This window comes from Rhea americana, unplaced genomic scaffold (genome assembly GCF_003343005.1).
Source record: "Rhea americana isolate MKP2758 unplaced genomic scaffold, rheAme1 scaffold_20, whole genome shotgun sequence".
NCBI lineage: Eukaryota > Metazoa > Chordata > Aves > Rheiformes > Rheidae > Rhea > Rhea americana.
In genome coordinates, this window is record NW_028186150.1 from 1,267,293 (window position 1) to 1,285,671 (window position 18,379).

At 34.3% G+C, this 18,379-nt stretch overlaps 1 protein-coding gene across 3 annotated transcripts in view; it reads left to right on the plus strand.

The window, feature by feature from the left end:
- CEP89 (centrosomal protein 89) overlaps positions 1-14,703 on the plus strand; it is a 28,931-nt gene extending 14,228 nt beyond the window's left edge. For all 3 annotated transcript variants that reach the window (XM_085303763.1, XM_085303764.1, XM_085303766.1), the window contains 8 exons: positions 881-984; positions 2,693-2,808; positions 3,574-3,754; positions 4,683-4,850; positions 5,523-5,664; positions 7,402-7,491; positions 11,337-11,506; positions 13,761-14,703. In XM_085303763.1, coding sequence (XP_085159889.1) covers positions 881-984; positions 2,693-2,808; positions 3,574-3,754; positions 4,683-4,850; positions 5,523-5,664; positions 7,402-7,491; positions 11,337-11,506; positions 13,761-13,998 — 1,209 coding nt within the window. In that variant the 3' untranslated portion in view covers positions 13,999-14,703. The remainder of the gene's footprint in view (positions 1-880; positions 985-2,692; positions 2,809-3,573; positions 3,755-4,682; positions 4,851-5,522; positions 5,665-7,401; positions 7,492-11,336; positions 11,507-13,760) is intronic.
- The last annotated feature ends 3,676 nt before the right edge of the window (positions 14,704-18,379 follow it).

Below are 18,379 nucleotides of genomic sequence, written 5' to 3' on the forward strand. Positions count from 1 at the left end.
AAAGTTGTTTTGTGCCTACGAGTAGAATTGACTTTGTGTTGCTTTTGCATATGTGCTTAACTGAGCTGTCTTAGCTTCTCTGACTGTTTTTTGTCATCCTTCTCAGATGTACCAGAAAGCACAACGCTAAAATGTACAAGAAATGTGCTCTCACAGCACAACAGAGTGAACATAACAGTCAGTGGTAGAATAGAGATGCAGCATTCCTGTATAGCTGCTCTTCCACATACAGGCCTGTAGATTTTTGTGATCGGAAAATACTTATTTCTAATTATTTAAGTAATAACTGCCACTTCTTCTTGTTCTTTATAAGTACTTTTGCCACTGAATCTGAAAATAGCCATCAGTTTCTTCAGAATGAACACAGTGACCAAATTTGAGGAACTACCTAAGCTTCAGAGCAGAATTGCTCTATCTTTTCAAAGTATTTTATTTACTTGGAAAAAATTAAGCCATAAAATAAACGGAAAGTACTAAGAGTTTTATTGTTGTAAATCCGCTGTATTGTCCTAATGTATTAAAACATATTTCATTCTGAAAATGTGGAGTATCACTTGGTAATTTCTTGAACTTACTTTCCTGAATTTCTTGAATCCGTATTTTAGGGATCTATAACTTGCTTAACTCAAATGACATGTATCAAAAATATAACAAAATTCAAATAATTATAGTATTTTTAACCAAATGTTACTACATTAGTGAAGCAATTTAGAAATTAACTATGCATATCTGGATTAAAGATGAGTAGTAAGACAACACTCTGTTGCATGGGAATTAGAAAGGCGACTAGGCAGGTGTATATATTTATAAAAGTATTTTTGTTGATATAAAAACGAAATATTTACCTTTAAAGATTTCTGTGGATTCCTTTGTCTTCCAGGAGGATATGAAGAACTTTAAAGCACGCGTTGAAGAATTGGTGAAGGAGAATGAAGACCTGCATGAGCAATTAAATAAAAATAGCTCTGTTACCGCTACGGAATGGCAAGTCATTATCAAAAACATTATTAGTTATAGTTTGCTGTATGCAAACTTCTAAGACTACAGATATTAAGGAAAAAATCTGTTTCCTTTAAGTGAATTAAATTTTTCTGAAGAATTAATAGGGTTAGGATTTTGTCTTGTTAAAACAATGACAATTTACAATGCCTGAAATAATTTTGGAGTAAAGGTAAAATTCTGAAAGTGCAGATTAGCATCTGAAGTCCATGTAATTCTGTCTAAAACCTTACAGGTTACATACTTAGCTCTTAAACTTCTACTCCYGGTAGGAGCATGCCAATAACGTAAGTTTTACATTAGTACAAAATGGTATATGACATTAGAATAATTTGATAGGCTTAAGAATTAAAACAATGAAAACCTAATGAAATTAAATAATATAATGTACATAAGAGGATTAATAACAATTTRCCTTTGCCAAGCATTCATTAGTTGCGAACTAAGATGTGTAAGAGACTGGTTTTAGTGATTTATCACAAGATGATTATGAGTTCTTAGAAGAAAAGCTGTAAAACAACAACAACAAAACAAAAAAAAAGCAATATAGGTCTGTGGTACGCTAGGATGCAGGTGGGAGACATTTCTTATGCTTAACCCTGTTGATGAAATATGATCTCAATTATATATCCTCTTGAAAATTGCAGTTTCATGTGGAAAATAAACTTTGTTCTTTGATTAAGTGTTATACTTCAGAGACTTGTTTAGTAAAATTCATGATCCATTTTCAACCTTAACTTCAGGCTATATATTTTTGTTTGAGAAAAAATACATTATTTCTTCCAGTTTGTAATGTTCAGCATCTTACATCAGCCCTGATCTTCCTGTCATGAATAATGAGTGGATATTGAAACTCAGTTTTCACTTCATGTTTATCCATTCAGATGAGAAGATGCAGCCTCAGGTGGTTGAATAACATAACCTCTAACTTAAATTTTTATTGATTTGTTAGTAGCTGATGCGCATTTGTTCTCCCTCCTATGCCTACTGCAGAAAATTTCACAGTAAGTGAAATAGGTTAGTTAAACTTACAGGCTCCTGTCTGCAGAGATTTTCAAGGAAACTGTATTTATGCTTGCATTCTGGGTAATACTTCTCAACTTTTCTAGCTATCATTAAAACAGCAAATAGTTTCTTAAGCTTTCATTATTGTCAAAAAGACTAGTTATTAGCTTCTTTGAAAGCAGAGTTAATGCTAATTATAAAGCATTATTTTCTTTGCTCAAGAGAGTTCTGTTTAAAAAGTCTTTTTTTTACAGGCTGATAGAACACTGGCAGTATTTTTCTGGCTATCAAAGCCAAATAGATCCAAATCCTATGCAAAGATTCATCACAGGTTTTGAAAACTGTAATACAGTTGAGGTGCCTAGTTGCATAGCTGTTTCCAAGTCATCTGGCACAAGTGAACTAAGTAGCTTTCCCTCTTTCTATAGTGTTCTTGCTTTAGTTAGTTGAAAGATTAAAACATTATTTCAAATAGATATTTACAATGGGGGTTGTGAGTTCACGCGTCTAATAAGCTTATCATGGGTTTCAGTGAGGTTTTCAATGAGGACTTTTGTTTGTTTTTTAACAGAGTTTTAAGGAYATTTTTATAAATTCCGACTRTTAGAGATCGGTTGTGTTTTTTTTTCCTTGGGGCGTAAGTTCATATTTGAGTGATATTTCATTTACAAACCAATCACCATTGCAGGCACCAGCTGCAAACTCAGGCCAAGTTAGTCTTGGAAGAAAACAGATTGTTGATGGAGCAACTTGAAATTCAACAAGCTAAAGCAAAAGATAATCACAAACAACATGTTCAAGAAGGTAAGATGCTCGAGTTGCTAGTCGCTTGAACTAAGTCAGAGATGGTACTGCAGGGTTTTTGCATCTGAATATGTGTTTACAAAGCACCAGTGAATACAACTAACACTGTTATGAAATCAAGCCCTGGATATCAACTGATACTAACAATGTACGTCAGTATCACTTATTGACACTATGTAGCATATTCCATTTTGAGTTGTTCTGGAAAAAGTAACCAGAACTGTTAATAATAGACATAACTACAYTTATTTTTATAATTTAAGAGTACTTTAAGGTTAATATTTGTGAAGTAGTATTTTGCTTAAGTGACTAATTTAGAACTTGCATTTTCTACTTTGTAATCTGTTTATTGCTTATAGTTAATTATAGATAATAGCATTTAATTTTACTCCTTTATAGTCTGATATTGCTTAAAATTACATGTATCTGTCAAATATGTAATCTGTTATCTGTTGCTGTTTTATTAGAGGTTTGTATTTACTGAGCACAGCTTGAATTTGGAACATTTAACAGAGAAGATCATTTCTTGATTAAGATTCATTTTACTACTATTACTTTTTTAAAAAACTAGTTACTTCTAATATCACTTAAGTAAATTGCTTGATGGCAAAATCTAAACTGTTAAAATACAAAATTTAAACTGACAATTGTTACATAACACTATGAGCAACTGTGAAATAACATCTTACTAGTTTAGCTGGAATTCTACTAGATAATTGAGTTAGTCATGCTGTGCCTATGGTTTATTTTTTTTCCCCAAAAAAGTTTCAAAATTGACTAAACAGATGATAATCTTAGAAGACAAAAAACAGAGTCAAGACAAAGAAATAGCAGAGTACCAGAAGCAGTTGGAAGCTTTGCATTCTACCTGTGAAGAGCTGAAAGCCAAACTGGATAGCAAAGTAGGAGCAGAGGAGCACTTTGCTTTGGTGAATGATTTAAAAAGGTATTGAGTCTGCCCATGATTTTATAGAGGCATAATTCTGCAAAATAATCAGATTCTTATATGTGTACACAYTGCTTTGTAGATAGATGGGAAGTGACCACAAACTTTTTCTAGTGATTTTTATTTATGGCAATTTATTGGCAAAGTACAAAGAAAAAAGAAGTATTTCAAAAAATATTACCTTGCTTTTAAAAAGTTACAATTATAGAAAGAAATTCCACCTCTAGAGATATCTGTAGAATTGTTTCTACCATAGATTACATGTTGCTATACATGCTCTTTAAAACCTAAAAGAGGAGGCATTAAAAACATCATTTTTATTAAAACTAATTCTGTCGACACTGATGCACATTTTTTGATGCATCTGAAAAAAATCTCATTCTTTTGCTCCCATCTTTGGAAAACATCTGAAGGATCCTGCAGTTTTCAAGTAAAAATACTGAGTTTCTCCAGTCTTTACAATATGGAAAAAAAGACACTAAGTGCTGTCAGGTAGTGTATTCTGTAAAGCAAAGGTTTTTAAAGCATTCAATAAATTTATTTGATCTCAAGTCTAGGATAGCAGAAATTGCTTCTTTCTTGGTACTGTAGCTTCCTGAAAATTCTCAGATGTTCTTTTTTGGCATTGCTAATAATTTATTTGGAAAAAAAAAGATAGGAAGGGAGTACATTTGGACTATACAGAATATCTTTATAATTAAATTCTGTTCAGAATTTAGTCAAATAAGTTATTTGAATAATTTTGTTTATATTATGCTTCATTCACTATTTGCTGTGTAATCATATTGTGTTATCTCTTTTTGACACCACCAAATATTAAAAATTACCAACTTTTTTCATATCTTCAGATGACCATCCTACCTAACCTTGTCTTTCTAGTGAGGTAGATATCTATTTAACATCTGTTCTACACTGTTGGTTTTGGCAGTCATTTACAACAGGAACAGGAGAAAAAGCGTTGTGAAATGGAAGATCTAATAGAAAAGATAGCATCATTGCAAGCTCAAAACAAGAAACTGCTTTTAGAGAAAAATAAGTTCATAGCTGACAAGAAGATCCTGGAAACTGAGCTGGAAATGAAGCAAAGGACAAACAGGTTTATCTCTTTCTTTTCCATTTCATATTAATATCTCATTATATTTCTAAAAACATAGCAAAAGTATCTGTAAAAATATTGTCTCACATTCTACAGTGTGTAATTTCTACCTTTTGCAGAGTAACTGCATTTCCTTAAACACATCTCTGTTACATCTAGCAGCCCTGGTGGTTAAGGAACTTTGCTAAATTTTATATACCTTCATACACCCCTCCTTCTCTGTCTTCAGATGCAAATTAAGACTATATCTGTAATGACAGTAATTACAGTAATTAATCATTTGCATACTGATCTGAAAAATGGCATTCCAGCACTTGCAGACCTTCTAATGCACCTGAGTGGTTCAGAGGTAGACCTAAAGTATTTGAAAACTAAACCCAGTATTGTTACAATATTTAAGAAATATGAGCTTGTAACTATTGCACAAATTGTTCTTATGAATCATTGTTACTGTTGTTATTCACACAGCATATAACAAACAGTCAAAAAAGCCCAGTAATGCACAGCAATACTTTCAGGATCACAAATACTTTGAGCCCATATATCTGTGACAGTATATTTTATTTGACAATATATTACATGACAGTATTTAAATTCTTTTGAGACTTGTGCAAGTTGATTTGCACACATAATGGAATTCTGATGGTTTTCCTTTTTATATTAATTTTGTAGGCAACTAAAGAAGAAAATAGGGTTTTTGAAACAACAGTTGGAAGAAGCAATAGAAAAAGAAGTTGCAGCCCATCACTATCTAAGCAGCCTTATTGGTTTGGTGGAGAAGACAGCTCAGGAACGTGACCATCTTATATTTTTGGTAATTACCTTTAAATAATAAATGTGGCTGCATTTCCATTCCCAAACAGTCACTAGGTTTTTTTCTGATCTGTATTTTAATAATCTCCTTATCTGGATGCTTATTTTTTGAAATGTAATCAGTCTCCATGTACTAGAATTACCTAGCAGAATTCTCCCAGACTTGAGTCCATAGATGCTACTGAGTTGTGTTTTTGATGGAGAAAAGATCATTCATCCATACTCCAAGTTCCTCCGTTTTATGGTCTAAATAGACCATAAAATGACAGACTTTTCCACTGAAATGTTTCAGTGTCAATAAAACTTTTGTTTATCCAATTTCCCTTATTACCTGCTAGAGTTGAACCAGAACCACCTGTCCCTAATTTTGATCACTGAATTTAAAACCTACCTAGGCAGAAAGTTAGACTTCTTTAGATATCTTATAGTCAGGTAATCAGTTAAGGTTGCTTAAGAGGAAGACTTAGAAAGTACAAAGAAAGAACTTGATTACTTGAAATAGATCCTAATGGTCATWAAGAGCCACTACTGAGCTTGACATGTAAAGGTATGTTTTCACCCCTTACACACCTCAAAATGCAGTAATCTTATGTGTATTTACTCCATTCAACTATTGCTATTACCTTAGCCTTACTCCTTTTTAATTCAGTAGCTGAATTTCTGAAATAGCGTATTGAAGAGCTGAAATTCATTTTATGCAGATTTAATCCAGGGAAGCTAGGAGAGCAGGAAGGGTACAGCACTCTTAAGGAGTAGCTTATATTCCTATTTAACGAGTGTTTAAGAAAAAAGAAAGAACACCAGAAAACAGAACCCTGTAATAACCAAACACTCACAAAAATATATGGATATTCTTAAGTTTACTGTTTGCAGGAATAATGACAACCTAATGATAATCCAGTAAGAGTGAAACATGGGAGCAACAGAATACTTTAAAGCAATTTTGGTAGTGATATAGTGTCAAACTGTAATCCAGACTTCGCAGCTATCAAAGTTATTCTTTTATTGTATGATTCAGCTGCCACACAATATATCAAAATGTCACTGACTTAGCACCAAGCTTAAAGATATCAGTGATGCTATCTAATTTTGATTTTCTGTGAAAGGAGATACGTCTCTGGAATAGACAGGAATGATCTGAATAGTTCACAGTAGTCAGGTATTGCTGATTCTAAAACCTGGTTCTTTTTTTGAATGCTGTCAGTGGATTTAATCCTCAGGGTTTAAACCCCTTACAGTTTTAAAATTACTTCATTGTTTACAGCCTATGCAGTCTTTGGTTCTCTTTTTAAATCAGAGAGACAGTGTAGTGGTTATGAAGTGATGGAAACAGTCATATAAGGCAGCAGCATTTCATAAGCTACATGCCAAATTCCTATCATGAAACCCTGCTAATTTCAAGGGCTCCTTTGAGAGAACGTTACTAATACAGTTTCTGGAAGGATGACTCTCTCTGATAYAGATGGAAAATTATATAGATTTGTAATATGGATTACAACTTGAGTAGCTATGATCCTTTCAAAACAAAGCTGCTCTAAGGTATAATTGTGTTGGCCAGTTAGCATTCAGTCTGTTGATAAATTATTAATTAGCCATTATAAGAATCATTTTCAGGATTTTCTCTATTTTCATTCTAAAGACTACTGGAGCTCAAAACAGAGCTTTGTCTTTCTCCACRTCTGTATTTGTCTGCCCTAAGTAATGACTGCACTTAGCTATGTATGCTGTATATTTGCAGGCCAAGTGTTTGGAAAATGAGAATCACAGTGTTCTCAACAAAATAGTGGAAGGCAGTGTGCGCCTAGGAAGGTTAGAAGAAAAAGTTAAGGTAAGCAGTATTTTTAAGTTAAGTATTATATAAAACACTTCTTATGCTTGAAGTAGAAAAATCAATAACCTGTGTCAGTGTTTTTATCTGTTAACAAATCAACAGTAAAGCAAAATTAGTTCAGACTTYTTCCCATTTGAATTGTTTGTCTCAGTATATAGCTTCATCTAACAGAAGCAAAGATTACCAGGAAGGATTTTTGAAGTTAAATTATGAAGACTTCTAACAGTCCATAATGGTTAAAGTATGTGATTGATTAAGCTGTTTTAAGGTTCAGTTAAAAATCTACCAATGGATAGAATAACACATAGCAAGAGCAGTTACAAATTCCATGGCAGAGGCATTGGCAGAAGCCATACAAAAGACATACAGTTATACAGTTAGACTTAGTGGGACAAAACTCATAATAATATCTAAGGTCACGTCTTGTATCAGTAGTAAGAAGATTCCAAGAGTAAACCAAAGTGGTTTTTTTTTTTTTTTTTTTGTTTATTTGTTTGTTTTTTTAAATCTAATCAGCCATACCAGTGTTCTGGGTACATTTTTCCATAGCTTTGAAAAGGGATCTTGCCCTAGTTGAGTATGAGAATTTACAGATACTGACTCAAAGCTATACTCTGCATCATGAGCTGAGACAATACTTTGACTGGAAGTCCTTGTGGAGTCTCTTTGTACTTCCATAACTGTAATTGCTAAGCAGTTTGATCCGTGGGAATGACTTGAACCAGGCAAGTTTTTTGATGTTAAAACTACTCTTACTCTTAGAATTCCCTGCTCTTTTGTCTTTTAATGAAAGCTTGGACATAACATTTGCATCATTAGAAAGTCAACTTTGCCTTCATGCAGCTCTGTCTCACAGCAGCAAAAAAGACAGTTAACGCAGGGTGATCCATCTCCTCCATGAAGTATTTTAGTTAAATATTAGCACAAGATCTGCAAATACAATCCAAAATTTTGGGTTTACAACTGTGAATGTTAAATCTTTGAAAGCATATTTTGCAATCCACTTCACTGGGTATCCTTTCGTGTCCTTCAGTCTGGGAGTAACTCATCTTTAAATTAGGCACACTTGTCAAAAAGAAGTCAGATTATAACAAGTTGTCTCATGGACTTTAAATCTTCACTTGATGTTATTTCTGCCAATAAAAAAAAAGTCTTTATAAAAATAAGCAACCTTTACTGTCAGGGTACCAAGCACTTACCATTTTATTGCCCATCATCATTTTCATGTAGCTTTACCAATTAGCCTGGCCTTAATTTTCTTCTGTCATCCTGCTATAGACTGCATTTAAAGCATAGAAAATTGTTACTAGTGCACAGAAAACATGTAGGAATTGTGTGTTTCAGAAATGCCCATAACCATTGCATATATCACTCTCTGTATTTTTGTAAAGCAGCTGTGGAGAGCAAGGTATGTGGATGAAACAAGAGTGCTTCTTCACCATGTTCCTATCATCATTACTTTGGAGCTAGGCAAAGGTGCTTTGAATCTAACAAGGAGACTATAGATTTAAGTCTCACTGTATGTATAGTGGTTCTGTCCACAGAATATTCCTGCTTCATTAGAACTGTTTTGTTTTTTTCCCCTGTTAGGGTCCCTGAAGATTCAAGGGACAGTGTAGTTATTTTTTTCCTCCCCCCTGTGGACTAAAACTTCTTGTGTGGCCTTGTGAATCCTAAGGATGGTCCTTAACCACACACAATTTGCTCCTTAGTTTCAGATCAAATAGAAATGAATAAACCTCAAGGGAGAAATGTTAAGTGCATTTGAGTCTTCCTTTGTACTCTACTTAACTGATGAAAAGTCTGAACACCTCTGGGGTGCTTAGCTGACTTGCTTTCTTTCCCTTAGGTAGAAGCAAAAATATTTTTTAAAAATCTAGAAAAAAGTATCAGGCAAAACAGTATTTCATAGAACATGAACCTGCATTTCTATCCCAAATTTATCAGTAGAGAAATGTGAGGACCCAGGTAGTACAACACATGGTACTGCAACTGCCCATTTTCCCATTGTTCCAGGATACGTTCAACTATTGATCTTTTAGACTTCGTGATATTAGCTGAAGTATACAAAGAATCCCTAACTGAATCTTGTAAGTATAGATGACAATATTTTGTTCTCCAAGTTAACAGTAGTTGCATAGAAAACAAGAATTACAACCAGAAATGAAAGGAAATGCATTTATTTTACTGATAAGAAAACATTAAATATTCTATCCCTCTTTCTTACAACTGAGACTGTCTATATGTGTATTAGAGAGACATACAAGTGTATGTATGTGCTGGATTTTACCAATTTKTGTCTGAAAATGCATATGCAAGATGGGATCTCCCTTTAATTTAGAAAAGAATAAAAGCTGTCTAAATCATGATACGACATGTAAGTTAGCATGCTAAGTTGACAGCRCACACATTATCCAGTGAAGCTAATATAAACAAGATACAAAAAAGCTTCAATGACATCCATTTACAGTTACATATCACAGTAGTAATATTTAAACAAACATTTAAACAGGTAACATTTAATCTGTATTTTATAATTAACTATGTAAACACTTTTCAGAATAATTCATACAGTGCTATTCAGTCATAAATTACATGATTTTACCAATCTTCCTTATTACCACTGGGATTTAAAACAGGGCTATAACATGTATGAGACAACAAACAGAATGCTGTCAGAGGGCAGACAAGCCCACAATATGCATTTATTTCAGTCTTACACTTTGTCAAGAACATCTTTTGCACTGATGGTGTGAAAGTATTTTTTGCGTACAATCTTGATAGATTTTAACACAAAGCACACATAAAGGGTTGCCTTATTTTCCTGCAGCATTTTCTATGGTAAAAGAGGATGTCCTCCAGTTCTGTGAAACAGTTACAGCTAGCTCTAAGTGACTTTCTGCTCTGGAGGAACATGCTTACCTTCACCTATAACATTGCAAGTATATAAGTTTCTAACTCTGGGTTTTGAAGACTTCTCTGTGAGCCTAAAAGCTAAGTGATGCAATTGGTTAACTTGTGCGCTTCTAATTTTTTCCAATYCTAATGGTTCAAAGTCTCTATATAGCCTACATCAAACATCATATTCTACAGATATGAGAACAGTTTAAGCAGTTTATAAACACAGGAGGAAAAAAAGCTGATACTGGATAGTATCTGTTCTTTTTCCTCAAGAGAAGCATGTAGAAATGTGTAATATGTTAACAAGCCATGTTTTTCAGTTGCACATGTTCTTACGTAATTTAATTGAAAAGTTAGTTCAAAGTTACTTTGTACAGAAAGTATTTTTTCCTCATTTTTAAGATGAGATCAATGCATTCAATTACTATGCCAATTAAAAAAAAAGCACTTGTGCATCTCTGAAGGAACAACTACATGAAGCAGCAAAAATATTTTAAAATGTGAAACTCATCTCTTTTTAGTACTAAAATTAGAGAATTTATAGAACACAAATGGTATTAACTACTTTCTCATGGTCTACATCAATAAATCTGATTGTTGGACAAGTAAGTGGTAAGCAACATGTGCTGTAAAGTGTACCTTTACATCTTGGAAAACAAAACCTTATTTTTGTAGCTAATTCTTTTCATTGAGAAGACAAACTGTATGGTAATCAGTTTACACCTTATCTATGCAGGACAAAGTACAAGCATACTACTTTCAAATTAACAATTAGGTTAAAAAAGACTGTATTAATGCAACCTACATGACATATTTAAGCAAGGAATCACTGATGGGAAGATTTAAATGCAAATGAGATCTTTATCTACTACTACTGTTTGTGGCAATTGTCCTTATTTTTGCCATAATCATACTTTTCCTATGGTCTTTAACTCTTAAAGGTATATAAAAAGAAAGCAGCTGAAAAGCTTGGAGATATCAGTTTCAAAATGACTGAGCAGAAGAGAGAGTTCGCTGGAAAGACCATTCAGTACCAGCAAGAAATGAAGCAGCTCCAGCATCTGTTGCAAGATAAACAGGAAACACTTGATGAAGTGCTGCAGCAGAAAAGGTAAGTCAGGCACAGGCAGAAACAATCCAATTAGATCTGATGGATAAAAGGGGTTGGAGAAGGCAAATGCCTATTTAAAAATTAACCCTCAAAGAAGAGCTCAGCTATACCACTCCTCCACAGGCATGTTTCCTTGCTACAGAAGTCATTTTCAACCATACAGATATTTTAAAGCTGTTCTCCTTAACCCTTTTTTCCAAAATTAGTAAAATTGATAAAAATTGCTACTGAACTGAACAATTTGTAGCATGGAAAGAAACATAAGTTAAACTGTGATACCTATGCCGTTTGTCAGGCATGTTGACAGCATTAAACTAATATTCAGAATTCAGGGATCTCTAGTTTCATCTTCTCAATTCAAATTTTCTTTGTCCCAGGTTCATACAAGCATTAACAAGGCAACACATTAAAAAAAAAATGTAGTCTTGCTCTTAGAAATTAGCAGTTGAAATCAGCATAGTGTTTTGCACTGCTGTAAGGATAAGCCAGATTTAGCACTTGCATGTTCATAGAACATGAGTACTGGGCATGTTGCATGCAGACTCCAGTTAGAGCGAAGTGGCAGCAAAGAACAGAAGCTTGTCCCTATCAAGATAGGAAAGTTATTTTAAGAAACAAATCAAAACAGTGTAAGTGTTCCAACACAAAAGGTCAGAGTGAACCAATAGGTGAAACTCAGGATGGCTTGTTAGTGGAATTCAGTCATGTCATTTTGCTCCTTGTGCCTTACATCCCACACAATGTAAGCTCAGAATACTAATGGTCTTTGTAAAGTATTTTGAAACATATACTGAGTAACTGGTAGTTATCTAGTCATTCTTATCGCTGTCTCGAGGAGACATACTATATTCATAGGAACAAAGTCTTTTCATCTACAGTTTTGGCTTTTCAAAAATGCAAGGCATCTTCACAACTGCTTTTTGGTTAGCAGAATGAGTAAGGTCAAACTCATTAATGTGGCTTCATATTCTTGGGCAGAGTCCTGGGGTACTTCTATCAACTGTACAGCCTTCACTTGTCTTTTGCTCTAATTCCATTCTTAAAGGTTAATATTTAATGATTTCCTCCTCTACCAAAAGCTCATTCCAACCAGTAAATACAAGAATGATCTTAAGGCTAAGAAAGAAGAGTATTTTCTTCTCTTGCACCTGCATATCCAATCATAAGGTTAAACATAAAATGAGCTAATGTTAGTTTTCTGGGTCAGGGTTGCTTTTCACCACTTCTTTCTCAACAGAAAGTGTTATTGATCACAACCAACCAAAAAGTGCTGGTTATGTATTTCCTAGTACCCACTTTTTGCCGTAAGTCTGATAATACTTAATCTGAAAACATTTATGCTTTGCATTGATTTATCTCCCATTTTTAGAATGTGGAATTCAGWAGAATTTGTATAAAGGGCCAGCTCAAAAGGTGCTTCCAGTCATGCCTTGAAATGACTTAGATAAATCTATAGCATTAAGATTTTTGTATGTGCTCACTTTGCTTTCCACTTCAAATGATTATTTTTCTGATTATTTTGCTGTATACTAGAAATGAGTTAGAGAAAACCCAAGAGTTTAACCTTGATGAAATAGTTTTACTAAGAAGTGGGCTGCTGGACTACACTGCATCATGAAAGAGTGTTAACTGCCATGTTTGAAAAATAACCTGTTTCTTGAAACAAAGAAAAGCAATGAATTCAGGCAGTCAAAGAGACATCAGCCCATGAAATAAGTTAAAATGCATTTAGGGCTGTCCATCATCTTGCCCCCCATCCCAAAATTTGTATCACTTCTCAGTTTGGCCTCAGCCCTCCACAAAGAGGCACTAGCTGAGCACAGCGAAGACCTGTGTTCAGTTTGGCCACACCTTTTCAGCTGCTCAGGGGACAGGTGTCAAACTCTTGGCATCTGGCACAAGGGAGAACAGGAGACATGCCTTACAGAGACCTACCTGTGATGGGAAGCAAAACTGCAGTCATGACAGATCCAGATTCAGTGGGCTGTGGCATTCACAATATTTAGAGTTCATGTGCACTGTTCTTTTGTGCAGACTCAGTCCAACTTATTAGATGGGTCCAAGTTTTCTTTTCTCATACTTTCTGACATAGCCTTTAGTAGGATTTTTAAAACACAGTAAGAACTATTAATATTTCAGTCAGAACTTTACAAGCATTTGAATACATATATTGTATAATTTATGTAGGAACATACTGTAATCACATACTGCTGAAAAGTGTTTTTAAAATTAGCATTTCTGTTTTTTTTCCTAGGAAAGTGGAAGGTGAACTTGAAGTTATTTGGGAATCCACATCCAAAGAAAATAGAAGAATGAGAGAAATCTTACATAAATCTCTGGAGAAAAACAACATGTGGAGTACTATCAGAATTCATGATTCATACTTAAGTGAAAACTCACAAAAGGACTTAGTTTATGGACATGATTTTAGCTATTGTGATGTGAAACCTTCATCACCTAAAAATGAAATTCAACAAGAATCTCAGGGATAAAGATGCCTTTTGTATTTCATCTGAGAAAAGATTTTCTCAGAGAAATCAAGAGTTCTGTGGCTGAATTTGACTTTCTCAGCAACACAAGATGCAACAGAAGGGCGTGTATCCTCTTCAGAAACTCTCTCATGTATTTTAATTCAAAGGCCTAATTTCAAGAAATCCAAGGAAATTACCAAATAAAGTATGAACAAAATATGATCAACTTTGAAAAAAAAAAAAAATCTGTACTGTCTGTTTTCATTGCTAGTGATGAAGCATCTTGACATACGGAGTTGCAAGAACATCCTTACACTGGATTGCCTGCAAAAAATCTCTTCTTACCATCTTAAGGACAGAGAAAATATTTGACTGTGTAACAAACAAGACAAAAGCATTTTGGTTTCATCTTCCCTGAAACTAAGTGTCCTAAAGACAAGTGGTAGTGCCTGAATGCACAACTGTCTAYCAAGTAGGCTGAGCCCAGGATTCAACATGTTCTCTACCATAGCTTTGCCAAGAGGACAAGATGTCAGCAGAAGATACAATCCTCGTCAGGACTGAGTGGGCCTTCCCTCTTTAAAGTCTCCCTCTTGAGATTCAGTAGCTTTGCAGGAAGCCACAAAGTGCATAGCTGGCATAATCACTGACTTTTCACAGTATTGCATATCAATTTCGGGGTAGTATGTATTAGTATGAAATAAAATGCTTTTATTTTAGAATTTACATTTAATTTTGGGGATCATCTTTTTGATTGTTGCTTTGTTTTCACAACAAGAATTAAATGGTAAGAAAAAACTATATAGTTATAATATCTGTAACAATACAGCAGTTGTATAATATTAGAAATAATGAAGAATCTCCTTGGCTTTGATTAAATTCAACAAGAACAACAGAAAATACAAGTTAAATTCCAAAATACACTCTGATGGGGATTAGAAGCTTACTGCTTTCCTGACTAGCAAATTTTACTGCTTTTCTGTTTCACAAAAAGGTTAGACTCAGCAAAACAGTATTACATAGGTGAGGGTGGGGAGAGTACCTTTTATAGCACTACCATTTTTAAYAAGTCTGTGCGCAAGTACTTCTTTTAAAGCAAACTTCCTCAATAAACTGGAAGGTAAAAAAATCTATACAATCTCATAGCAGTTACAAGATCACTAGTGATTTACCTCGACTGTGCTGAGATGTGACCCTGATGGGAGACAAAACTAAGATAGCTAAGTCATAAATACATGTGAATTGTGAAATCAGTGGAAGTTTAACATGTACTTTAACTGCTTTCCATGAGCTAAGAATAAGCACATCAAAACATAAAAAAGGTAAGCTATTTCAAAATACCAATTCAAAGCCAGAGAAACCTTCAGGAAATAAAATAATTCTTCATACTACATGTGCTAGAAAACAGATGGAGAGGTTTTTTTTCTTGTTATTACAAACGTTCTCTCTCTGATACACAAGCTGTAAAATAAATAAATAAATAAAATAAAATAAAAACACTCACAGCTGAAGAAACCCCTACCCACTCAAAATAAACTTTCCTGTCCATACTGGAGCAAAACTAGTATTTTTAGGATGTTGAACTGGTTGGGCAATGAGTCACGAAAGCAAGAGAAAGCCATCTTTGATGGCTAGTTGCACAGTGCATAAAATAAATCTACAGTTACTAGGGATCATTACAGTGATCATAACTCAATAAATAAGACCAAACCCATCAGTTTCTAGCACACTGAGATTCTCTTTAAAACATAAGCTTAGAAGATCCGAACAGTTTCTAAACTGAGTATTGTTATTAAAAAAAAAAGTATGAGAAAACATGGAAAATGAGCAAGAGTTACAATATTTAAGAAGTAGCTGCTCTCAATCTGATTTTACTATCTTTGCTGGTTTGGCTGCAAGAGGATGTGCTTCTACTTAGGGAAAACATGCTCMCTAGATAACAGAGTACTTGGCATCTGCTGGTTGTCTCTTTCGCATTGACATTATTTATCAGGCCACAACTGATACATGGTAAAAATCATGCTAGCACCTGTAAAAGACTATTCAACTAACCTGTACCAGCAATACAGAAAGCTCTGCATTCATCTTGTTTCAGCAGTGTAAGTAGTTAAACAAGTAGATAGCAGTGAAAGCAAACAAAAGAAGCAAATAAAGAGGGAGATAATGCAGTGCACTGTATTATACGTAATTCTTAAAGAATTATGACATTAGAAGAGATTATTATTATTAGACCTGACTGTAGYCTGATTTCCAAGCAAATACCAGTATCTGGTTATCTTATCTTTTTCCTCCAGAGTGAAAGAGGATTTCCAACTTGATAATGTATTACTTTTTAAAACATGCTACCCTTAATATTACACAATACTAACTACTGATAAATACAAATTTTTCCACTCCCAATATTACTTGCAAAGATGCAATAGTGCTAAACCACAAGCAAGTGATTATCTGGCAATATTCAGGATAGATTCAGCTTTGGGGAGAGGCTGAGGAAAATACAAAGTCACAGATTTCTTCTCTAATTAGTATATGAAAACAAAAATACAAAACTTCTAATGACTCTTCACATTTCTGTTAACATTATGAAAATAAGTTACTTCAAGTAACCTTTGAATTAAGGTATTTTAAGTAATGGGATGAAGTTCATGAAAGGAAATAGCACTGGGAAAAAGTATTGAAGGCAAAATGTTTTAAACTGTGAAACCACCACCCAAGGAAAGTCAAAAAACCTGAAGCTGATAGGAGGCTATAGAGCCTCTATCAAACACTGATATTTATTCCATTTCCTAAATTCCAAATATTACCATATACTTTATGGACACTATACGGATATTATAAGCCATTGAGAACTCTAGCTCCTGCAGTAATCAAACAAACTAAAGTCTGTTTTTCTCTCTAGCTGACAATTTGCATAGAAATCACTTGGTACATACCAGAGCACATACTGTGAATCCTGCTCAATATTCACAAGCCTGAACTCAAATCTTTCAAGATCTTTTCTACACACAATAACTCAACAACCAAGTAAACTTTTCCTGATTCAGTCTATTATGCCTTTGAAGCTTTATCAGTACTGTACTGACAAAGTATTAGTTCTGATTTCTCTCATGTTTGTTGTAGTTTTCAATAAAGAATCTAGAATCACTGAAAAATGCCTCTGGAAGGATTGSAGGATTAACTGGATCACTACCAACAGATGTTGGTTTAATCTCACTAAATATGTTCAGCAAAGGAATCCTTTTAACATCTTTGGGCAACATATTCTAGCCCCTTGCCATCCCTACCATTAGAATGATTCTTATAGTGTTTAACCTAAATCTTTCTTGCTTCAGTTTAGGTGCAAGAACTCTAGAACTATCCACCACAGACAGGGAGAAGTTTGTCCCATTCCAATTTATGTTCTACCAAGCACCCACTCAGTGTGCTCTTTTAAGCTAAAACACTTTAACAAACTCTGTATGACAAGCTTTCCAGACCAGGGAACGTTCTTACTACCCCAGCAGACTACTCCCAATTAGAAGTTCCAAACCGCTAAAATAAAGACAACTCAAGTCCAAAACTAGACCCAGTTTGCCAGCAGAAACCCTAACACTGCAAAAAATAAAGATTTTTTTGCCTGTTTTGCAGACTCCATTCCTATTCACACATACTAGCATATTTTTCACAAAGCACAATCATGACAATCATTCATTTTTGGTGAAATATTAAATCTCTCTTCTACAATCATGCCTCTGAATTCTCTGAAGAGCTGCAACATAACCAGTTGTTCCCATCCCCAACYTTTATGGTTGGTCTTGTCTACACACTGCACCTTGCTGTCATCCTAATCACACCTTCTTCCATGCTCTCAAAATAATCTGAATTATCATTTTGTATTACATGATCYTTCCTATTTGCTCCAAATCTACATATTCACAATATTCAAAATTTGCACATTCWCAGTATTTTCTGTCAGCTGCAAGATAAACAAGACCACTGAACAGGGCAAACCCCTGTAGAACAGGCCTTTTCCAGAGTGAAGAGTGAGCCACTGATGCTTTCCTCCCAAGTTTTTCAATTAGTTCTTCATCTACGCTATTACAGAACTTTTTTTTTTTTTTTTAATATATATATTTAGACCTCCTCAGCTTACTGGTGAGACTGTCACAGTAGAGCCCTGCTAAAACTGATACACACTTCACTGCCTCTTCTCTATCCACTTGGCTTATTACTTTGAGAAATAAAACTAGATATACTTTGAGAAATAAAACTAGATATACTTTAAAAGGCTTACTGATAAATTCATACTGGCTGCAACTCTTTCCTCTGCAGTCCAGGGTCATAGTTATGACTGCTATGCACTACAGTACTACCAAGAAATAAACAAAATATGCTTCCTATTTGCATAGGAAACAATTTATGC